This window comes from Plasmodium relictum, assembly GCF_900005765.1.
Source record: "Plasmodium relictum strain SGS1 genome assembly, chromosome: 8".
Classification (NCBI taxonomy): Eukaryota; Apicomplexa; class Aconoidasida; order Haemosporida; family Plasmodiidae; genus Plasmodium; species Plasmodium relictum.
Window position 1 is genome coordinate 1,031,585 of NC_041686.1, and position 24,292 is coordinate 1,055,876.

Genomic DNA, 24,292 nt, shown 5'->3' on the forward strand with positions numbered 1-24,292 from the left:
ATAATTTAAATATTGTAACGTTTATTATGAAGAATATATATATTTCTTCATTTTTTTTTTTTAAATTTATGAACCTAATTTTTTATTTCCTATTTGACTTAGTACTTTATTTATAACGTTCATAGAAGCATCGTTATTTATTTCTATTTTTTCTCTTTTATCATATTTCATATAATTTTTTTTTTTTTTTGAAGGAGGAGCTTTATTTTTGTCTACAATTTCAAGTTTGTATCTCATTACTTTACTTTCTATTTTTTCTTGAATTTTTTTTAAATCGTTAACCATTTTTGTCTTCCCACTTATATGAAAAGATTCAAAATTTTTGTTTTCATATCTATTAATACTTTTAAAATTATCATCGCTATTGTTGTCATTTAAAGAGACCTTTTTTTTTTCATTGAAACTACTATTTGCTTTTGAATAGTATATTTCTTCGTAATGTTCTTTATTTTTTAATTTAAAAAATGAATTGTTACTATTCTCCTTCATTGAATTACAAAATAATAATGAATCTTGGTTATTAACATTAAAATCATTATTTTCTCCATTTACATCTTTAACTAACTTCATGGATTCTCCTTTATTAGTAAAACTATCTAGTTTATTTTTACATATATTATTATTTTCTGTTATAATATTACTAGAAGTGTTTATCATTTTATCATTTCTATCATTAAAATTTTGATTTATATTTTTTAAATTATTCATATTATATGACTCATCTATATTATTTTTATTACATGAATTATTTATATTATTTAAATCACTTTCACTATTTGAATTATCCGTGTTTTTGCTCCTTAAATAAATTTTATTTTCATATTCAGTTATGTTACATGTGTTACTACCTTTTTGAGCAGGTTCATCTCTTTTGATATTATCATTACCTTTAAAAATATTTAAAGATTTGACATCTCTATGATCAATATAATTACTATTTGAACTAATTGAATTATTTTGTGTATTCTCATTTTGTATTTCTATATCTGAACATACGTTTTTTCTGTAAGTTTCATAATTAATATCACTGTGTTTTTGCATATATGAATTATGTTTGCTTTCAATATCATTTAGCAAATTATTTTCATAGGAAATATGTGATGTAATGCTAAAAATTTTGTTATTATAAGTTTTTTGTTCATTATTTTTCAAATCTATACAATTATCGTAAATATATCCGTTATTTTCATTATTATGAATTTTATAAACATTGCTATTGTGCCATTCGTTATCACTTTTTTTTAATGAATTTCGTGCATTTGTGTAAGTTACATTAGAAGTATAGTTATTTATCTCCCCTTCAATAGTAAGAGAACTTTTGGTATTTTCAACATTATTTTTATCATTTATATTACATGAGTTAATACTTTCATAATCCAAATTATTTTTATTATTTTTATTTAAAATTTCATCTCTGAATATCTTTTTTGAATTTATATCATTAAGATAATTACTATCTGAATCATTTAAATTTTGCAAAAACTCCTGGACTTCATTTAACTTAAACAAGTCTGTAGTCTCCATATTTTTACTGTAGCCATTATTATTATACACATTATCTTTGTTTTCATTTAATCCATCATCCTTTATATTACAATAAGAATTTTTCAAAGTTTTATAATTGGATAAATGCTTATTAGCTAATAATTCCAAATGATTTATCTTACTAGTTATTATGTTTTTAAGACATCTAATATCATGTGAATTACTTCCTTCAGTGACAAACTCATCTTTATGTATTTTTCTATCTGAATTAGTATTATTTGAGCTATTTCTATCGTTGTTATCCATTTTCATCTCATTATTAAAATCAGAATTGTGTAACTGATCAAGAAATACATTAGGATTTAATTCATGATTTGTAATACTATTATCAATATAGCTATCATACTTATTTATATAACTATTTATATTAGAAATGCTATTTCCTTTGATATAATTTTCATCATTTAACTTTTCATTTTTATCTGTGCTCAAGATATAATCTAATAATTTATTTAAGTTGTTATTTTCATCCATTTTATCGTTTTCCTTTACATTACTATCTTTTATATTGTTTTCTGCATATAAATTTTCATATGAATTATATATGTAATTTTTTAAGGTATCACTATTATTATTACTATCATTATTATTTTCATTATTTAAATTATTTTTAGATAAACTTTTTTTTTCTTCTACATTCTTATTTAGAGTATTATTGCTATTCTGTATCTCAAAAAATTTTATTTCATTTATAATGTCTTTACTGTTATCCGTTTCATTATTATTAAAAGAAGAATTATAATTAATAATTTCGTTTTTTATGTTTTCATACATTGAAATATCACTAAAATCGTACTCCTTTTTTATATAATTGATATTATTTACTTTATTAATACTTTGAAATTGGGAATTTTTGCTGGTAATATTAAAAAAGTAATTTTTTTTCATTTCTGCTTTATCATTATTCTCATTCATATATATACCATTGTTACAGTTATCTGATAAATTATCATTATTTAAAATATTAGACTCGGAATATAAAGGAAGCAAATGCTTTTCTTCATCCATTAAATTTCGTTTTACGAATTTTATGTTTATATCAAGATCACATTTATTATTTTTTTCTTCTGCTTTACGTAAAATAGTAGCATTATTTTCTCTCTTGTTTAAACTATTTATATGCTCCTTTTTAAAATTACAAGTTAAATTATAATCCTCACTTTTAGATTCTTTAAGTAAACTATCCTTGTATTCCTTTGAATTCATAAAATTAGATTCTGTTTCTAAATCTTTTTTTTTTAACTGAGTTAATTTATTGTGTTGATTACTTTTAGAAAATGTAGAACTATCTAATGAGTTCGTATCATGTTCTTTTCTAAATTTTTCATATAGTTTTGATATACTTAATTCATTATTTGTAAAATCCTCTATACTTAATTCATTTAAACTTTTTGAAAATTTTGAATCATTAAAATATTCGCAAGCATGTAGTAAGCTAGAGTTTTGAATAATAGCATTATTTACATAATTGTTTGTATTATTGTCTTTCAGAGTATATATACTATTTTTGTTTTTCTCTTCTTTATCTAAATATTTTTTTTCATATAAATTTAATTTCTTTTTATACTGATGCATATAAGATTCTTCAAGAATATTTGCAGCAAAATGCTTATATATTATATTTATGTTATTTTCGTGATAATTAAAAAAGGGGCTATTCATATTAATTTGGGGATGAAAAGAAGGGATAACAGCAGAGTTTGTATTACTTTTTTTTATATCATTTAGTATATTAAATAATTCATTTATTACATTTTCATTTTTATTTGTTAATAACCAGTAACCAATTAAATCATTTTTTTCATTATATTCAGTTATTTCTATTCCATAAGGATAATTTCTTTTTTCTAAAATAGTTATATTTGTTATGTCTGGGTTATTAAAAGTTTTAATATTTACATTGCTTATGCTTATAATAGATTCTATATCATTACTTAAATTATTTGGTATATTTTTAAGAAAAATATTATTTTCATTTTTTTTTTTTTTTTCCTCCTTTTCTGCCTTCTTTGTTGCAGATTGATTATCATCTCCCATTTTTATAAATTCCTGATTAATTTCTTTTTCATTTAAATTATTTATAATATTTTCTTTTTTTATTGATGAAAAATCATTGTCTTTTTCCATATCATTATTGCCATTTAATATATTTTTGTGATCATAGTATTCATTATTATCTATATCATTGTGATGAGTATGTATACATAGATAGATTGAACGAATAGATATAGTTCTGAGTTCCCATTTTTGATGCAAAGAATCTTTCCTCATGAATTTCTGTTGATATTTTATTTTGATATTCATATAGAAATCAGTAAAAGGAAGTATGTGGAAATATTTCTGCTTTTTTTTTGATTCACTTAAAGGTTCTCTATCCTTATTAAAGGTTCTTTTTTGTAAGAAATTTTGAAAATGTGCTGGATATATAGGAATTTCAATATTAGAATTAAACAAATACTGAAATTGATTTTTTATTTCCTGAGATGTATTACTTATATTTTTTTTTGTGTTAAAAATTTCTGATTGTAAATTTTCAATTAATATAGCTAAATTTTCTGATTTTATCATAGAATGGGGAATTTCTAATTTTTTTTCAATATCTATTAAATTATCTTTTGTAAAAAATAAGCTTCTAAAAGAATCTAATTTTTCCACATAATAATCTAAAGCTAAACCAGCATTTTTATTACTTAATTTAATCATGTGCTGTATTTCATTCCTTTTTTTCTCTAAGTAATTTTTATAATTCGTTCTTTCTTCATCTAACTTTCCTAAAAAATCAGTGCTTTTATCTTGCAATGTTTTTAAATGATCATATAGCTTCATTTTCTTTTTTTCTAGAAAATTGTTTGTAACCGTAAAGCAAGATCTTATGCATCTTTTGTTATTTTTGCATGTAATTCTTCCATATTTATATATGTTGCTTAATGAAGGTAAAGTATTTTTTAGTACTAGAGATTTTTTACATAAAAAATCTAATTTATAATTTAATTCTTCTTTAATTTCATTCCTTGCATCTGCTAATGTAAAAATTTCATGATTTCCTCTAATTAATTTGAATCCAGGCTTTAAATTTGCTATATCATCATTGTTATTAAAATTTTTAGAATTGTAATCGTTATCAGCTTTAGTTAAGCTTACTATTAGTCGCATTTCTGCTTGATCATTTTTTTTTATATTATAACTATTTTTTAGAACAGACATATTTGAAGAATTGAGATTATTTGAATATTTATTATATGCATTTGAATATTTACTATAATCGCTTAATTTAGTATTATAACTACTGGTATTTATATTATTATTTATATTTTCGTTTTCATCCTCATTTTTATTTTCATGACCATCATTATCTTCATTTTCATCATGTTCATGTTTGATATGTATGGGATCATTTAACAAACAATCAACACACAATAGTGTATATGTACATGTTTTACAAGCGTACTTAATATATTCATTCGGATGTACTGGGCATCTTTCTCTAATTTTTATTGGTACAGAATTGTCTAACTCTACTAACCATTTATTTTTTTCTTTTAATATTATATCATTATACTTAATATTGTTTTCATATAATCCGCTACTAGCTACATTGATAACATGGTTAGAATTATTTTTATGTAATTTAATATTACAAATGGCACATAAAAAAATATTGCAAGTTTTACAAAATAATGTTGAAATATTTAAAAAGCAATTCATACAAGTTCTAAATTCTCCTACACAAGGAGCTGTGTGATTAATATTTACATGTTTTAAATAATCATTTAAATTTTTATTACTTTTATTTGTATAATAAATGTCATACATATTATCCATTATATTATAACTTGTATTAATTTCTCCATTTCTGTAAGATTGTATAACGTTATTGTCATTGTTCTTTATTTTAAAATTAACATTTTTTTTATTTAGAAAACAATTCATATTTTCTTTTTCATTTAAATCTAATGCTATATCATTAGTATCATCGCTTATTTTCTCATTTCTTTTATAAGGTAATGTTGTATTTATATGATTTATTAAGTTCGCAGCATTATTTCCTTCATTATTAAAATTATTATCTTTTTCATATTTCAATACATTGCTTTTATTTTCATTAGGTATTATAAATAATGGATCGCGAATAATAATCTTCTCATTCATTTTTTAAACATTTACGTTTTTACAAAATTACACTAATGTGTGTGTTTTAATTTTTATCATATTTTTTATATATTAATATAAAATTATGCAAATTTTTTTTTTTCTTATAGTTTTTCTAAAAGAAACAAAAAATTATAAGAAATACTAAAAAAATAAAATTTTAAACAAAAATTTAAATAAGTTTCAAGAAAAGGAAAGTCGTATGATAGCAAATTAATAACTATGATCATTTTTGTTTTTTTCTAGAGATGTCTAAATTTAAATATATTTTGTTTTTCATTTTATTTTGTTTTTCATTTTATTTTGTTTTATTTTATTTTATTTTTGAATTTTTTATTTAACAATGTATCGTATATTTTGTTGATACAATTATTTCAGATTTTTTTTAGAAGTATCAAAAAAAAAAAAAAAAATTAAATTGTAAAATATTTAAAAAAAAAAAATAATAATGCACATAAAAAAATAAATCATAAAAAATGAGTGCAATAATATAATCATCACTGCATATATATCACAATATTCTTTTAAAAAATTTTAGGTAAAATAATTTTATCGGTTTATAAAAATGTATGCATATTAATAAAGTTTAAAGTTATGTTACATTTTTTTCCTTCGTGTCTGAAATTTTTGTTTTATATCAATTTTATGATAGATCATTTATTAAGCTTTTTATATAAAAAATTAAAAGATAAAAAAAAAAAAAAGGGATATATTTTGTATATAAACATTTTTTACAAAAATACAATAAAATATTTCAAAAATGTGAATTATTCTTGATATGTTTATATAAACTTATTGTTTTTTTTTTTTTTTTTTTGCCCTGAAGTACTGAAATATATTTTCTTTAAGAATTTTTATATTATTGAATTTAAAAATTACTCATAAATGATTAAAGAAGTTTTAAAAAACAAATTCTTGTTTTAATTGAAAATTGTGATGATTCATTAATATTATAGAAACTATTTATTAATATAATTTTTATAATATATTTTAACTAAAATACACAAATAAAATATTCTTTATTGATTCATTTTTTATCCTTAAAAATTTTCGACATTATTAAAATAATATTATTATTGAAATAAATTAGTAAAAAATATTATTTGTAATTTATAAAAATATTTAATATTTCAAAATGAAAAATTGAATTATAGACAATTTTCTTTGAATATCTTATTAAGGATAAAGAAATTAAAAAAAAAAAAATATATAAATATATTTTTTTTTAGACTAAAATAAGAAAATATATATTTTTAAAAAGGACAATTAAAATAGTGAATTATTAAAATCCTTTTTTTTTTTTTTTATTAGTTTTTCTCTACTCCGAATGTTAGAACTTTATAGTCCATATTTTTTATATTGATTAGTAATGCTTTTGGTGAAATATCAAAGCTTGGAAGACATACTAGTAGTGGCAATTTCTTTTCATTATTATCATTTTGAATATATTCTATTTCTAATTTAGAACAATTTCCATTAATAAAAATATGAGGATATGTATTATCATGTTGTATACAAAATGGATCGTTTTTTGTAAAAGGATAACAACCTAATGTATCAGGTGAAGTAGGAGATAAAATTCTACTTTTTGCTATCATTTTCAATGCTTCTATTTTACTATTTTTAGAATAAGAAATAATGTTATTAACAGGCTCACCAGACATACAGCAAATATTTATATTATCAATTGTAAACATATATGGATTTGTAACACACTGAAAAGAATTATAATTTTTTGATTTTCTAAAAAATAAATTAGGAAATGGTTGTTGAGGTAAGTATGAATCACTAGGATCTTTTTCCCCAGGCATTAAATCAACATAAACAGCAGAACATAAAGAAGAAATGAATACATCAATTGCATTTAAACTAGTTTCATCATTATCTATATTGCTGAGACTATTACCAACTATTACTAGTCGAATCAGATTTTCAGATATACTTATATCTCCATGTAACCCTAATATAAAATTTCTTAATAATGATATGTTATTTATATTTTTATTTAATTCACTTATATATAATCCTGATACAAATAATAAATATTTATCATCATTACTAATACATTTGGGTATTTCTAATTTTGGCAAATAAGAATAGATTAATTCTTCTACATAAAGCGAACCATTACTCATTCCTTGACCCTTTACTATTAATGTTAACCCAGTAACATAATGATCATTATTTATATTTCCTTCTAATTTTAATCTTGCTGTTTCATCTTCTAAAAATAAGGCATCTTCTTCATGTGAAAAATTGACAAGAGTTTCAATAGTATTTATTTCACTTAAGTATTCTTTTAGAACAGATGGTCTCAATTGCATTTTTTTAAAAAGTGTTCCTATACAATAGCATTTTTCATTAACTTTTATTTCTTTTAAATAATTTAATACATTATATTCATCCTTATCCTTTTTTTCATCATCTTTTAATGTTTCTATTGTTTTCATTAATAAATTTTTCATTATTTTAATTCGAAGACAATATATTTCACTGAATTGTTGTGTATACGTAGGATTTACTAACAAAAACTCCTTAGAAAGATTTTCATAATTAAAATGTTTTATTTTTATTTTTTTATTTACATGTAGCTCATTTTCATTTCCATTTTCATTCATGTGATTAATTATATCTTCAACGTCTTTATTAGTTATTTGTGTATCCATTACTATTAATTCTATATAAGGATAGAGATTTGAAAATAAAAAATTACATTACTATTATAGTATATACATACAAATATAAATTTTTACTTAATAAAAATATGTCGTATTTTTTTTTTTTTTCTTTATTATTCCTAAAATTTCAAATATATAATTTCTAAAATACATAAAAAGTATTTATTTTATGTAAATATAATAAATTAATCAAATAATCATTTTAAAATTAAAAAAATTTAAATATATATGAATATATATATGGCTCACTTAAAGTTCAAATATTTATTTTTTAATTTATAACTACATTTTTAATTACTATTCAAAAAGTAAAAAAAAAAAATACATAATGAATTTTATATAATTTGAAAGAATTAAAACCTATTTTTTTTTCATATTATTTTTTCTTTTTAGTTCTTATATATTTCTTTTGTTTTGTAGAAATACTTTTTTTTTTTATGAAGAAAATAATGTATTAATATGAATATTTATCTTAATTATTAAAATTATAATTAGAAAAATTATCCAAATTTATTAAATGTACTAAATTCTTTGTATTAAATGATTCTTCTATTTTGCTAAATTATAAGTTACTGTGATAATTTTTTTTTTTTTTTGTTACTTTAAAATTGTCCTAATTATGAACAAGAAAATTCTATTAAAAGAAATAAATGATATCTATCATTACTGTATGTGGAGAAAAACGATAATTTATAAGAAACAGTAAAATAAATATTTAATATTCTATATGAATATTATATACCTATTCTATAAAAAAAAGTCAATTTTGAAATAACAAAAAAAAAAAAAAAAGAAAAAAATATATATGAATATTTACAAGAATTTATAAAATATTAAATGCAAATTTATATTTCTTTTTTTATAGAAAAAGGAGAAAAAGCTTAAATACTTTTTTTTTTCTAATTTTTTTTTCCTTTTTTTATTTTCATTAATAAAAATATGAAAAATTATATTTTTCTTCTAAAAAAGAGATGATTTTGTAATAATTTATATTTTATTATTTTTCATATGAATTCTAACAGTAACTTTTTTATCCCTCTTGTCTTGGAATGATAAAATACTTTTATTAAAGAAAAAGAAAAAAAAAATGATAATTAAAGCTTTAGACAATTTTTATGTGCAGTTATTCTTTGAAGAAGTAAAATAGGAGAACCTATTTAATTCAAACATCTACTAAAATTTTTTTTTTCACATGTTTATTTTACACAGTAAAAAATAATAATTATATTATTAAAGATTTTCATTTTTTTTTTTTAAATAATTATGAAAAATTAAGTTTTTTAATAAACATTATTTTTTAATTTTAAGTAACAGTAAGATAAAAGTATATAATTTATACTAAGGGAAATTCTTTAGTAAATAAAAATAATATATACAAAGTACGTTTTTTTTGTTCAAAAAGTTATAAAGATAAATATAATTATTATATTACAATGTACTTTTAAATATAAAGATATAAAAATATGTTTTTCAAAAAAAAAAAAAAAAAGAGATTGCATGAAAATTATTAAATGAATTAATATGCATCTATATACTACAAATAATAGAAAAAATTAGGATAGGAATTCTTTCGTAATTTTTTTATTAATATTTTGAATACTTTCAAATAATTTTCCCTAAAATTAATAAAAGCAAAAGTTTTAATTTTGTATTACAAAATAATATTCTTCACATATTAAAAAAAAAAAAATTTATTTTCAGGTTCTATAATTCTTTGTCTAAAAAATAATTTAGGTTCTCTAAAATAATTAGAAAAAAAAAAAAAAAGATTGATAAAAATATTTTGTAATTTTATAATTTTATTTATTATTTTTTTATTAATTTATTAAAATTTTAAATATACATATTTCCTTCTTTAATCTTAGTATATTTGATGTATGATCCTTATACTTATTTTAATAAATCTATAAATATTTATTACTAATTTGTCTGATTTTTTTTTTTTAATTTTTTTTGTTTAATTGTTCTACCAAAGAAAAAAAAATATATTCCTCTTTTTTTTATGATATGATATACATTAGTAGAATAGATGGAGAACAATTTTGATATATTATTTCCTGACAATAAGGATATAAAAAACATAAAACAATACTGTGAACAAGGTGATTTAAAATTTGAGAATGATGAATTAAAAAGAGAAAGAGAAAAAATAAGAAGTAATAAAGCATTTATTAATTGTGTTAAGAATATATGGACAAATATTTTAAATAAAAAATTAGATGATAAGTTTACGAAAGTTGAATATTTTAAAATTATGTTAAGAATATGTAAAGTTTTGATACCTCAATTTGAAATAAAGGAAATTGTAAAAATAGTTAATGATGAGTGGAATAATGATTCTAAAGGAAAAAAATTTTTAGATTTTCAATCTTTTTTTAATGCTTTTTTTGAATTGTCAGATATTTGGACACCAACTATAAATGCAGAAGATTATGCTCACTTTTTAAAATCATTATTTTATAGGATTACATATATTGAAATAAAAAAAAACAATGGAGAAGTTATCAAAAAGAAACCCATGATAATGATACATTTTAGAAGAAAAGAAGAAGAGAAAAGATTATCATTGTATAATTTATCAAGTAATAAAAAAAATGAAAAATCAAAACAAAACGACTTATTAAAAAATATTAAATCACTAAAAAAAATGTCTGGAGAAATAGAAGAATTTAAAAAACAATTTACAAAAAGATTAAGTGAAAATTATCAACTTCAGGAATCCTTCTTATATAATGCTGATGAGGAAGAAGACATTATAGATGAAAACTTATTTGAAAATTTATTAAATAATAGGAATAACGATTCTTATTTACATAGAAATATTATACTAATGGACGTGAATGATATTAATCCTTTAGAATATATTGATAGTGATGAAGAAAATAACAACTCATTAGAAAAACAGCAAAATAAATATATTACCCCAAATATAAGCTCAAATAATGCAACAATTAAATATGGTAAAGAAATATATATATATATATATATATGAAAAATGAAAAATAAAATAAAAATAAAATAAATGCTAAACATATTTATAGATTATAAAATAAATAAAATGTTTAATTATACTTTTTATTTTATAGAAAAATCAAAGTTTGATCATGAAAAAATAAATAATAAAGTTAAACTTAAAGAAAATAAAGAAAATGAAAATACTAAAAAAAATAACAGGAGTAAAATATATGAAAACGATATAAAATATTCCTTTAAAAAAAATAATCTCAATTTATGTAATAATTTTATTTCCAATAGAAATTCATATACTTCAATGAATTTATTAAATGAAAATGAAGTCGAACAAGATGTTGAAAAAAAAAGGAGGAAAACAGATAGTTCTATACTAAGTGATTTATATAAAATGAAAATAGGAGAAAATAAAATTGAATCAAGTAAGAATAATGAAATGGAAAAAAAGGAAAGATTACAATTAGAAAATTCTTTTCTTATTGATGGAATAAATTTCTCTGAATTCACAAAAGAATGTAAAATAATTGATGCTGATAAATTAAATGAAGAAATTAAGACAGAGGAAAATGAACTACCTAGTGATATTTTGGTATCAGAAAAAAAACATTTTTTAGAATTAGATACATGCATAGATTTTGATGAAAAAATATATAAAAATGAGAAAAAAAAATTACTAGACAAAGATGAAGAAAAAAAAAATGAGAATAAGGATGAAAAAGTTGAAGAAATCAATAAAGAAGGTAAAAAAATGTCAAAAGAAGGAAAATTAAATACTAATAAAGAACAGGAAAATATCTCAGAAAATGTAAAATCCCAAAAAAAAAAAAAAAAGAAAGGAATCACTTCAAATAAAATAAATGATGATTTAGATAAAATAAAAGAAAAATTAGATTTAAACAATGATAAACAATCAATGGAAGAGTTCAAAGAAAGTTTTAAAAAATTGGATAAAGACAAGAAAAAAAAAAATAATGTGAAAAATATATATGATTCTGATGATGAATATGTAGATGTCTTAAAAGATAATTTAAAAGATAAAAACATATACTTAAGAGATGAAACTGATATAAATAATGATATTAAAAAAAAAAAAAAATTGGATAAGCATGATAAAAAAAAATTAAGTGGTATATTTTATGATACAAGAAACGAAAAAGATACATGCAAAGCAAAAAATTATTTAGAAAATGAAAAAAGGACTTTAGAGGAGTTAAAGCAAAAAGAAAAGGGAAGATACAAGGAATTAAAAAAAAAAATGCATTCTATAAACGATGATGAGTTAATAAATGATAATAAAGAACTTTTAGATAGCCAGAATAATATCATAGATAGTTTAAATAGCCATAAGGGAAAAAAAGAGAAAACTAGCGATTATATTAGTGACTCCTTTAAAATAAAGAAGTTATCATTTGAAGAATTAGACAACGAAATGAATAAAAATTATACGGAAGAAATAAACAAAGATACGAACAAAATATTAAGTAATGAACTGAATACAAAATTACAAAATGAAATAAATGAAGAAATTTATGATAATACAAGCAATAAAACACTAATAGAAACTGAAGAAGAAAAAGAAATAAGAGAACAAAGAAGCTTATTAACTACTGTAAAAAAAGAAATTTCTGATAAATTGGAATCATATGATCAAAATTTTGATATTTTTATAAAAAAAATTAAAAGGGTAAGTATTTTAAAAGATGTTGAAAGCGAAAATATTTCAAATGATGAATATTCACAACGAAATAATTTAATAATTGATCTAGGAAGTAAAATTAATGAATTGGAAATAGATAATTTAAATACAAAAAGTGTTTTAATTGAAAATTTAGAAATAAAAAAAAATAAAAATGAAAACTTATTTAATGGCATGAGTAAAACATTTTATGAAATGAATAAAATATTAAATGATACAATTATCAAAAATGAAATGAAACATTTAGAAAAAGAAAATCAAAAAAGATCATCTCTTGAAGTAGATAAAAAACTAAAACTAGGAAATGAATATGAAAATGAAGAAAAAAAGAAATTATATGATGAGAATGAAATAATCTACATGTTATATAATGAAAATGAAGAAAAAGATATTCCTTTTAGAGAAAATGAAGCAATAAATAAGTTATATGATGAAAGTGAAGTAAAGGATAAGTTATATAATGAGAGTGAAGATAAAGTATATAATGAAAATAAAGTAAAGGATAAGTTATATAATGAAAGTGAAGATAAAGTATATAATGAAAATAAAGCAAATGATAAGTTATATAATGAAAGTAAAGGTAAAGTATATAATGAAAATGAAGTAAAGGATAAGTTATATAATGAGAATGAAGATAAAGTATATAATGAAAATAAAGCAAATAATAAGTTATATAATGAGAGTGAAATAAAAGATAAGTTATCTAATGAAGGTGAAGTAGGAGATAAGTTATTTAATGAAAGTAAAATAATAGATAAATTGTACGATGAAAATAAAATGAAGGATGAGTTATATAATAAAAATGATGTAAAAGATAAGTTACATAATGAAAATGAAGCAAATGATAAGTTATACATTGATAATGAGACGAAAGGTAAGTTACATGATAATAATCAAATAAGAAGTAATTTATGTAATGAAAATAAGACTGATATGTTAAATCAGCATAATAAAACAAAAGATAAATCACGTGATGATAACGAAATAAAAAATGTATTATATAATGAGGGTGAAATAAAAAGAAAACTCCAAGATAAATCTGAAATAAAATACAAAAATAAAATATTTTATGAGGAAAAGTTAAAAGAAATTAAAATGACTCATGAAACAGGAACACCTAAGAAAAAATTTAAATTTCTACTTATAGAAGATGTAAATAAAATGAGAAACTTTATAAAAATAAATAAAAAAAGGAAAAGAGAAAATTTCATAATAATATCAAATTCTCATAAAAATATATATAATTTAATAAAAAAATTAAAAGTTGAATTTATAGAACCATCAATAGTACTGAATAGAAATCTTAAATTAGAAAAAGAATTTTTATCTCCATTAGGAAAATTAATTAATACTGATTTAGAAAATGGAAAGTACATTGATTTTAAAAAAATATTAGATATAACATTAGAATATATTAATACAATTATCTCTAAAAATAATGGTTATGTTTTATATTTAAATGAACACTTTATGGAATACCTAGAATACTTTCTTTCTAAATTAAAAAAATTGTCTTCTCTAAACTATATTAATTACATTCATTTTTTAAATTTAAATTTTTTAAAAAATGTAAAAAATAATAAAGAAATAAATATTAATGATTTTTTATTAAAGGATAAAAATTTAATTTTAGAGAATCCATTCAAAGATGCTTTCCCAGTATTTTGCATAATTCTAAAAAATTATAGAAACATAAAGTAAAAATTAATAAAAATCAATAAATAATTAAATAAAATATTTCCTTTTTAGAATAATATTGTTGTAATTAACTTTTTTTTATTTTTTTAGTTTTAATTATGAGGGATCATATTTTATAAAGGATATTTATGAAAATGTATTTAATCAATACAAAGAAAAAGTTTCTAATCCATTTGAAGTTGTGAAAACAAAAGGAAATGATGAGAAAGCAAATATTAATAATCAAATAGAGAAAAGTGGAAATCCAACTGAAGATATTAAAATAGAAAGTAATGAAATCAATGAAGAAGAAAAAAAAGGTAATAATATAAATGAAACTAAAAATGAAAATGAAAATGAAAAAGAAGAAGAAAAAGAAGAGGAAGAGGAAGAAGAAGAGGAAGAGGAGGTTAAAGAGAAAGCTAAAGAGGAACATAAAGAAAAAGAAGAGAAAGAGGGAGAGAAAAGAGAGGGAGTAAAAGAGCACCAAAAAAAAAAGAAGAAAAATGATGGAAATGCATGTGAATCCCAAGACAAAGAGGAAAATTCTTATATAGATAAAAAGGAAGATGTAGATAAGGATGAAACTACTGATGAAGATTCTTTAAGTATAGAAAGTGCAGAAAAATATTACTTTGATGAAGTAGAAAATAAAGAAAAAGGAAGAGAAGAATATAATGAAGAGGAGAAAGAAGAGGAAGAGGAAGAGGAAGAGGAAGATGAAGAGGAAGAGGAAGATGAAGAGGAAGATGAAGAAGAAGATGAAGATGAAGAAGAAGATGAAGATGAAGAAGAAGAGGAAAGTAGTGAAGAGATATATAATGAAGATGGAGAAAAAAGTGAAAAAAAAAATAAGAAAAATATTCATTTGTCGAATATAGAAGAAAGTGAATATGACAAAGTAAGAGAAGATAGTCAAAAAATTGAAAAGCAAGCTAACATTTATAGTATAAATGTCGATAATATAAGTGAAAAATATTTTGATTTAATGAATGAAGAGATAAATTACATTTATAAGTGTATTAACCCTGAACAATACTATCAAAATTATTATAAAGACTTAAAAAATTACTACAACGATATAAAGTTTGAAAAGGAAATTTCCTTGATTCTTTCACATTTTAAAAAATTATTAAAAGCAAATAATGGTGATGATAAAATAGAAAGTGAACAAATCTTTAATGAAACAATAAAGATTAACGAAGAAGACAAATTAAATAATATGAACCATGGAAAGGTAGAAGATATCATAGAAGTAAATAAGTCAAATAATGAAGAAAAAAACGAAATAAAAGTTTTGAATGATGATTTAAAAAATTTAGAAAAAATGGAAAAGCAATTACTACATATATTGGTGAAAGCTTTCAATATAAAAACAATACATATAGATGAAATTGAAAATAATTCTATCTACAAAGTTTTTTACGTTAATATGATTAAAAACAATTATTCTTATTATTTAAAAAATAACTATTTCCCATATAAATATAAAAAAAAAAATAATAGTAAAAATAAGGATAAATATAATTTCCTTATAACAAATTTAAAAAAAAAAGAAGAATCATCAAAATTAATTTTAAATAAAGAAAATGATTCTATTGTAAAAGAGGAAACTTTGGGAAATAAAAATAAGAATATAAATAATTATTATAGACACTGGAATAATTATTATATATATTGTCCGGTTTCTTACATAAATGAAAATAAATTAATAAAAGGAAATAAAAGATTTACAGTCATTTATAAAAATAGAGTGTATATGTTAGAAACTTATGAAAAGATGAATGAATTTTTAAAATATCCGAAATTTTATTCTAGTAACAAAATAAAAGAATCGATAAATTTTTGTGTAGTAATTTATTTACCAAATAACGATATAAAGAAAAAAATTTTTAATTTGTTTAAATTTTATGATAAATTAACACATATTGATATAGACGAATATTTTAAATATATTTTTGAAAAAATGGATGAAGAAAATGAAGAAAATCTCAATATTCATTTATTTGAAGCTAATCGTCTGCTTGAAGGCAAAATGGTTTCTTCATTATTTATAGTTAGATATATATGTAAGAAAATGAATAAAATTCACAATTTTAATGTGTATATAATGAAAGAAATCATATTATGCTTAAATGAATTCAAAAACAATTTTGACAATTTACTTAAAAATAATACATCTGATACCTCAAAAAATATACAAAGCTTTAGGGAAGATATTCATGAGAAAAAAAAAGTAAAAAAAAAACATTTCGATCTTATAATAAAAATAAAATCTTTTTATAATCTATTAATGATAGAAAGAAATGATGAAAAAGAGTCTAATTTTAAATATATAATTAATGAACTTTTTAACGCACAAAGTTTAGACAGTGTAAATGAATCATTAAGTAAATTAATTATTTTAATTGATGAAGTATTCTACATGGAAAATGAAAAATATAAAATTCAAATTGAAAATGATAATATTAAAAAAAAGGAAAATAATTTAGAGAAATTTAAAGATGATTATAAGGAAAAAAATAAGATTTTATATAACGAAAATGCTATATCTACATATTCAAATAACAATTTTATTATAAGTGGGTTACCATTAAATAATAAAATTTTTTTTTATTTAAAAAAAATGAATGTTGAAATTGATAACATTATTGCATTTAATATTAATAATAAAAAAAAAAAAGTTATTAAGAGTTTCAAGTATAATATATCTCAGACTATTGACAATGCTTTGGATAATTTTAGTAATTACAACTCTATGTATTTATACAACAAAAATTATAAAAAAGAGATAGAAAAACTAAAAAAAGAAAATTACAACGTTCACTTTATAAATATCAGTGAAAATATTTATAGTTATTTAAACGAAATAAGAAAAATCATAAATCCATTTATTCATTCTTATCTTAATTATAATTCTGTATTAGATGATAATACATTAATTGATGAGTTAAATAAAGGCTATACTAATGTGTACTGTCCATACATTTTAAAAAAGTATAATTGGTTGTATAAATGTAAGAACAATGTCAAATTAATATATGATGAAAAAATACATTTTTTGTCAAATGCTTATAATGCTTTTTTATTTAATCAGAATATTAGATTTTATTTACATAATTATAATATTCCTCCATTAAGGATATTATTATTAAGTGATAAAAACTGTGATTTCAAAGATGAAATTAATAGTATTAGATATAAATTTTCTCTAAAATATATAGATATAGAACTCGAATTTATAAAAAACTTTAAATATATATGTATATATATAATTAAATATATATATGCTTTTAAAATATGTAAATATAATAGTGAAAAAGAATATTCAAGCAATCATTCAGTGGATACTTTGGCTTTATTTAACTTTCAAAAAACGATTTACTTAAATAATGAAGATGTATTGTTTCTAGAAAATAATATTAATAAAGTTAATATATCTAAAGATAATAAAATTTTCGAGGAAGAAAAAATATATGATATAATATTTACCTTAATTAAACCATCTAACTTAATTTTAAACCTTGCTAAAATTTTGACAGTACGATTTATATTGCATGAAAATTTAGAGAATTGTGTTATTAAATTTAATTATACAAAAAATAGCATTTTCAAAATACTAGATAAAAGTAATCTAGAAAAAATTTTAAAAAAACAAAGAGATATTTTACCCTGTAGCTCAAATAGTAACATAATAATTATGTCAAATGAAAATTTTTCTGAAAAGGAAAAAATATATAAACAAGAACAAGACCAGCTAAGTTCGAAAGTTTCATTAAATATAAAAAATGAAGTAGAAAATAAAAATGTAAAAAAAGGCATAATAAATAATTCTAACGAAAAAAACAATATTGAGAAAAGCTTCTCTAATAAAAATAATGTTGACGAAAATAATTTTGACGAAGTACAATATAGTGAAGATGATTATGATAAAAACAGTTCTAAAGATGAAGATTCATCAGATAATTCTGATAACTATTTTTGCTACAATAAAGATATTATGAAAGTAAAAAATATCCAAAAAATATTTTTAAAGAAAAATGAAAAAAAAATACTTTATAGTAAATATAAATTTTTAGAGGAAAAGCTATTAAATTCATTTGAAAAAATATTAAAATATTCTTTTCGTGTACCAGAGCATATAATTTATTTAAGATGCGAAGAACAAGAATCATGGGAAAAATCAGAATATTATAAATTAAAAAAAAGTGTAATTGAAGAAGAGAGTAAGAAGAAGAAATATATAGATGAAATAAAGAGAGTTTCTAGAAAAAACAAAAAAGTTATTGATTATTTAAAAAATAATACTAATATATGGAACATTAATATAGGGAAAATGCACATAAAATCAGTGAAAACACTAATAGAAAATAGATTAAATGAAATTCTACAATATAGAAATAATTTATTTCATCAATTAAATATAAAAAGAATTGATAAAATTTGGGCAACATTTTTAAAAAATAATAATTATGCAAAATTATCAAATTTTTATTTTTATTCTCCTGTTGACATAGATAATATTGTAGATATAGACACAAATTTCATAATTTTATATAATTCCTTTTTATTTTATTTTAGAACAGAATATGAATTAAATAAATTTATTAAGAACCCACTATACTATTTAACGCAACTGAAACCGGATCCTTCTTTTGTTCTGCCTTTTATATTTATTTACTCAAATATAGAACTAGAAAATATGTGTGTGGAATTAATGAAAAATACAAAATGCATAATAATTAACAAACAAAATTTAATATCATTTGGTTATCAAATAAGTAAATATAAAAAAGAAATTGAAAGCAATAATATAAATAACAACCAGTTAATGGAATTGTTGTATATAAGAATGAATCAATATGATGTTTTATCACATGGGTGTATCTTATATAACTTTCCTTATAACAGAAGTCAGTTAGATCTAATTTTAAAAAATAAGAACATGCCACATTTAATTTTTATAATTAAAGAGAAATTTATCAATAAAGATGAAAATTTGAATGATGTAAATAAATTAATAGTGAATAAATATAATAACAGCATATCAAAAAGTGAAAATAATATGGATAAAAGTTTTTTATCAGAGAATAATAATGATAATGAAATAGTTCATAATTTTTATTCATTTATAGATAATATAGAAAAAGAATTTAAAAAATATAATAATATTATTTATGTAGAATACACAAATATATGGAGAACGAAATATCAAATAATTAAAAATATAGAAGAACAAATAAAAAACTATCAAAGATATAACAGATATAAATATAATAACAAGACAGCATACTTTAAAGGATTTAATATGTATGAAAAAAGAAATTATGAGAATGAAATAAAATTTAATAATTATTGCATAGTTACGTATAAAAATAAAAATGTTCTACTGAAATGCAACATATTTAATAATTATACTATATATCACAATGATTCCTTTTATTTAGTTAATAGCTATGATGATGTTTTAAAATTTAAAAAAAATCCTGAAGCATACATAAACTTAGAATTACCATTTGAAAAATTAGAGAAAATGAATGAAATAAATGAAAATATGAAAATGGAAAATGATGGTTTTTGTTTGGTTAGCTTAGTTGATGAACAAAATTTTGTTAAAGGAGATAACAAATATTGCATCAAATATGAAAATAAATTTTATTTGTTTCAAAATGATGAAAAAATGCAAAAATTTATTAATAATTATAATAATTATTTAAATAGTCAAAATATTTTTGATATAATTATTGAAAAAATGAAAAATAAAAATGATGTCAATACGTTAATTTATTTAAAAACATATTTGTATGAAATTTTATGTCAAGCTTTATATGAGTTAGGAAAGCATAGGCCACTTTACCCTGGTTTAAGTGTAAAATTAAGTGCAATAAAATTTTTGGCCTTATTTTTTTACAAAGAAAATAAATTATTTTCAATTCCTCTTAGAAAAAAATATCAAAGTACTTTTCAAGCTTTTTTGACTAATTGTGAAATACCGATGAATATACAAAAACTAAAAGAAAAATTTGAAAAAGTTAATGTAAACAAAAATCAAAGCATAAAAAAGCCTACTAATAATTGGACAAAAAGGGATATTGAAAAATATGAAAATTATATAAATTTATATGATAAAATAATTTATTCTCAAAATAAAATAAATAATAATAAAGCTCCTTAAAATAAAAAAATCATATTCTATGAATTAAAAGACAATCCTTTAGTGTATTATCTTTTCGTGCTTTAAATGTTTAAAATTTAATAAACAAATCTGAAAAATTACCTATTTACAATTTCTGTAAAAAATAATTGTCGAAGTATATTTTGAATTTTGAATTTTCAATGTATCAAAAGAGAAATTCTAAAATTAAAACGTTAATTATTGAAAAAAATTAAGAATAATAACAAAGCCTAAAAAAAAAACTATAAATTTTGATATGTACTGTTCATTTAAAATTTCCTTTTGTATGTGCACACTTTTTTTTTTTTTTTGTGATTTAATTTTTTGATTTGTCTTATAGAATTTCCCTTTATAAAATAACATTTTTTCTTTTCCTCCGTTATATTTCCGACTTTGACATCCCATATTCTGAAAATGTGCCATATCCTTTCATGTCAAATAAAATTGTTTCATTTCTTTTGAAGGACAATATTTTTTCGTTTTCAAAAAGTGTAGAAAATAAATTTTCTTCGATTAAATATTTATAGGCTTTTAAGCCATATAATTCAATGATATTTCCCTTAAAAAAAATTATATCATAAGTACCGTTATTTTTTTGAAATGCTTTTAAGCAAAAATCAATTGGTTTTCCATATGTTATAATATTATTTAAGGCAACAATTTGATCTCCATGATGAAAATTTTTTTTACTAGCTTTACTTCCTTCTATTATATAAGATACATAACATCCACCTATACAATCTGGATTTTTGTTTATTACTATTCCAATATTTTTTTTAATTACAACATTTATATGGTTGTTCATATTTTCTTTTAACAAATCTACATTTTTTAAAGCTTTTTGTGTTAAATTATTTAGCTCTTGTACTATTTCATTAAAGTTTTCTCCTATATCATCTTTATAACCCAGATATATTGCTATATCATAAAAATTTTTGGCTTGCCAAAATTTTCTAAAAATTCTATATGAATCTCCTAAACATTTCCAAGCTACGCAATATTTTGGTTCATATCTAATTGCTTTTAGAGCAAAGCTAAAAGCACCCTGTAAATCATTTGTGTAAAATGATAAAATAGATATATTAGAGCATAAGTTTGATAGAAAATAACCATAGTATTTACAAGGAAGCATATTATAAGCTAATTTTAAATCATTTAAAGTTAATTCGTAATTTTGTTTATACATATTTTTGGTACAATTCTCTATTAATTTCAAAGATGATTCAATGCTCATTTGTAAACTTTCTTTTGATAAATTTGTTATGCTTCTTTCCTTTTTCCATTTTTCCATTTCTTTTCTTAAATCTTTATTTAAATATTTATAGTTATTTTCTTCCTTGTAATATATTGCATTAATTTTATCGTTCAATATTTTTTTTAACTTACTAAAAAAATCAATTAAGTCAGAAAAAGAAGAAATTACACTTTTAAAATTATCATTTTCGCTATTATATGAAACAGATATTTCTTTTTCTTTTGAATCAATAAAAGATTCAATATTTAATTGAAAACATTCTATAAATACGTTATCCATACAAGAATGGAGTAAATAATATAGCCTATCTTTCATAATTTCACATTCTATTTTATTTGATTCAGACGAGTAGAAATTAATATTTATCATTTCCTTTTTTTTATTTTTTATATTATTTTCTTCGTGATCTAAATTTATATCATTTTCTTTTATTTTTTTTTTATTTATTTCTACGACATTATTTTTTACTTCTCCTAATTTTTTTTTTTTTATATTTTGATTTGTGATTCCCTCAATGTCTTTGTTTTTCGTATGAGAATCGTCACTTTCTTCATTCTCATAAAAATAATCATGACTAGAGTTATCTTTTTCATTATCATTGTATGTTTCTTCTTCAGATTCTTTAGATTTTCTTAATATATTAGGATGGTTGAAAGTTGTTTTCCCAAAATACTTTTTAGCATCATCATCGCCATAATTCAAATAATCGTTCTCATCTTCTTCATCATCATAAATATCAAAAGAACTTTCTTTTTCTTCTTCACTAGGTATATATGGATCAGGTGGAAATTTCTTTTTTTTTTTCTCTAAATGATCAAATGGATATAAATAACCCGACTCAAGTATATCTTTTTCTTTTTTACTTTTATAAAATAGCCTATGATTTTCCTTTTTTATATTTTTATTATATGCGCCATTTTTATAGAGAAATGTCCTTTTACCAATATTTATTCTTTTGGTATTTCTATTTGTTGAAACAGAATCTTTTATAAATATATATTGTGATTTTAAACATAAATTAAAACGAAAAAATAAATAAATAAAAATTAAAACAAATGAATTACTCATTAAAATGTATAAATATTTTAATAAGCATATATATATATATATATATATATATATATATATATATTTCAATTTTTATAAGAAAAAGAAAATTTTTATTTTTACATATTATAAATAAATTTATTAGTTATTGTAGACTAATATTTTTCGTAAAGAGTAATTATTTACTTTAGCTTGAATGCCATTTTTTTGTTTAAATAAAAAAAGAAAGAATATATTTTCCAAACTTCGAAAGAAAATTTTTATTTTTTTATTTTTATTTGTAATACAGCCATCATATTTCTAAATATTAAAAAAAAAAAAGAAAAGAAAATTTGTATTACATTTTAATTATATGAAAAACTTCATATATTATTTTTTAAAATATCATAAAAATAATATCACTAAATATTAGTAAATGTATATTGCATAATTAAATTTAAGTTGTTTTATTTGTTTAAAAGATGATTATGTTTTTTCTAAAATTTGTAAATTATTAAAAAAAAAAAGATTTATAATTTTTTTTTTTATTTTGTTATTTTTTTCTCCCTTTTTTAGATATACAATTAATTTATTATTTTATTATTAATGTATATGAATGCAAAATATATATTTTTTTCTTTTTTTTTTTCAGATTTCATTATTTATATTGCATGAAAAATAAGTGTTCTGAGAAAATACACAAATATATTTTCTTTCATATGAAAGGGTTGTATTCGTTTTAAATGGAAAAAAAAAGAATAAACATAATTTTTCTATTTATTTTTTTCTTTATTCACTTTTATGTTGTGTATTACTAACTAGAAGTTATAAATTTAAATGTTTCATGCACAAATATTTTGCAGAAAAAAAATAATTTTCACTTTTTATTTTGAAACGATGAATTTTAAAAATATTTTTAACCTTTAAAAAAAGAAAAATTGTATGCACATTTAAAAAAAAGGGAATTTTTCGAAAATTAATATAAAAAAATTTTTAGTGTATTTTAAATATTAATAAATTAAAGAATAACAAATTATAGAAAAATAAAAAATATTATAGAAAAATACTTCATAATATAAATACTTAAAAAAAAATTTTTAGTTAGTAACACACAAAAAAAA

At 19.6% G+C, this 24,292-nt stretch overlaps 4 protein-coding genes across 4 annotated transcripts; 1 reads left to right on the forward strand and 3 right to left on the reverse strand.

The window, feature by feature from the left end:
- Positions 1–66: 66 nt before the first annotated feature.
- Positions 67–5,694, reverse strand: PRELSG_0827500 (conserved Plasmodium protein, unknown function; the record flags this gene model as incomplete). The annotated part of the gene is made up of 1 exon (XM_028676354.1): positions 67–5,694. One exon carries the CDS (start codon positions 5,692–5,694, stop codon positions 67–69), a length of 5,628 nt encoding a protein of 1,875 aa, XP_028532851.1.
- Positions 5,695–7,001: 1,307 nt separating this feature from the next.
- Positions 7,002–8,360, reverse strand: PRELSG_0827600 (DNA polymerase epsilon subunit b, putative; the record flags this gene model as incomplete). The annotated part of the gene is made up of 1 exon (XM_028676355.1): positions 7,002–8,360. One exon carries the CDS (start codon positions 8,358–8,360, stop codon positions 7,002–7,004), a length of 1,359 nt encoding a protein of 452 aa, XP_028532852.1.
- A 2,041-nt stretch (positions 8,361–10,401) lies between these two features.
- PRELSG_0827700 (conserved Plasmodium protein, unknown function) lies at positions 10,402–20,890 on the forward strand (the record flags this gene model as incomplete). The annotated part of the gene is made up of 3 exons (XM_028676356.1): positions 10,402–11,332; positions 11,459–14,735; positions 14,827–20,890. The coding sequence occupies 3 exons, from the start codon at positions 10,402–10,404 to the stop codon at positions 20,888–20,890; spliced, it is 10,272 nt and encodes a 3,423-aa protein (XP_028532853.1).
- A 379-nt stretch (positions 20,891–21,269) lies between these two features.
- Positions 21,270–23,213, reverse strand: PRELSG_0827800 (conserved Plasmodium protein, unknown function; the record flags this gene model as incomplete). The annotated part of the gene is made up of 1 exon (XM_028676358.1): positions 21,270–23,213. One exon carries the CDS (start codon positions 23,211–23,213, stop codon positions 21,270–21,272), a length of 1,944 nt encoding a protein of 647 aa, XP_028532854.1.
- Between the last annotated feature and the right edge of the window lie 1,079 nt (positions 23,214–24,292).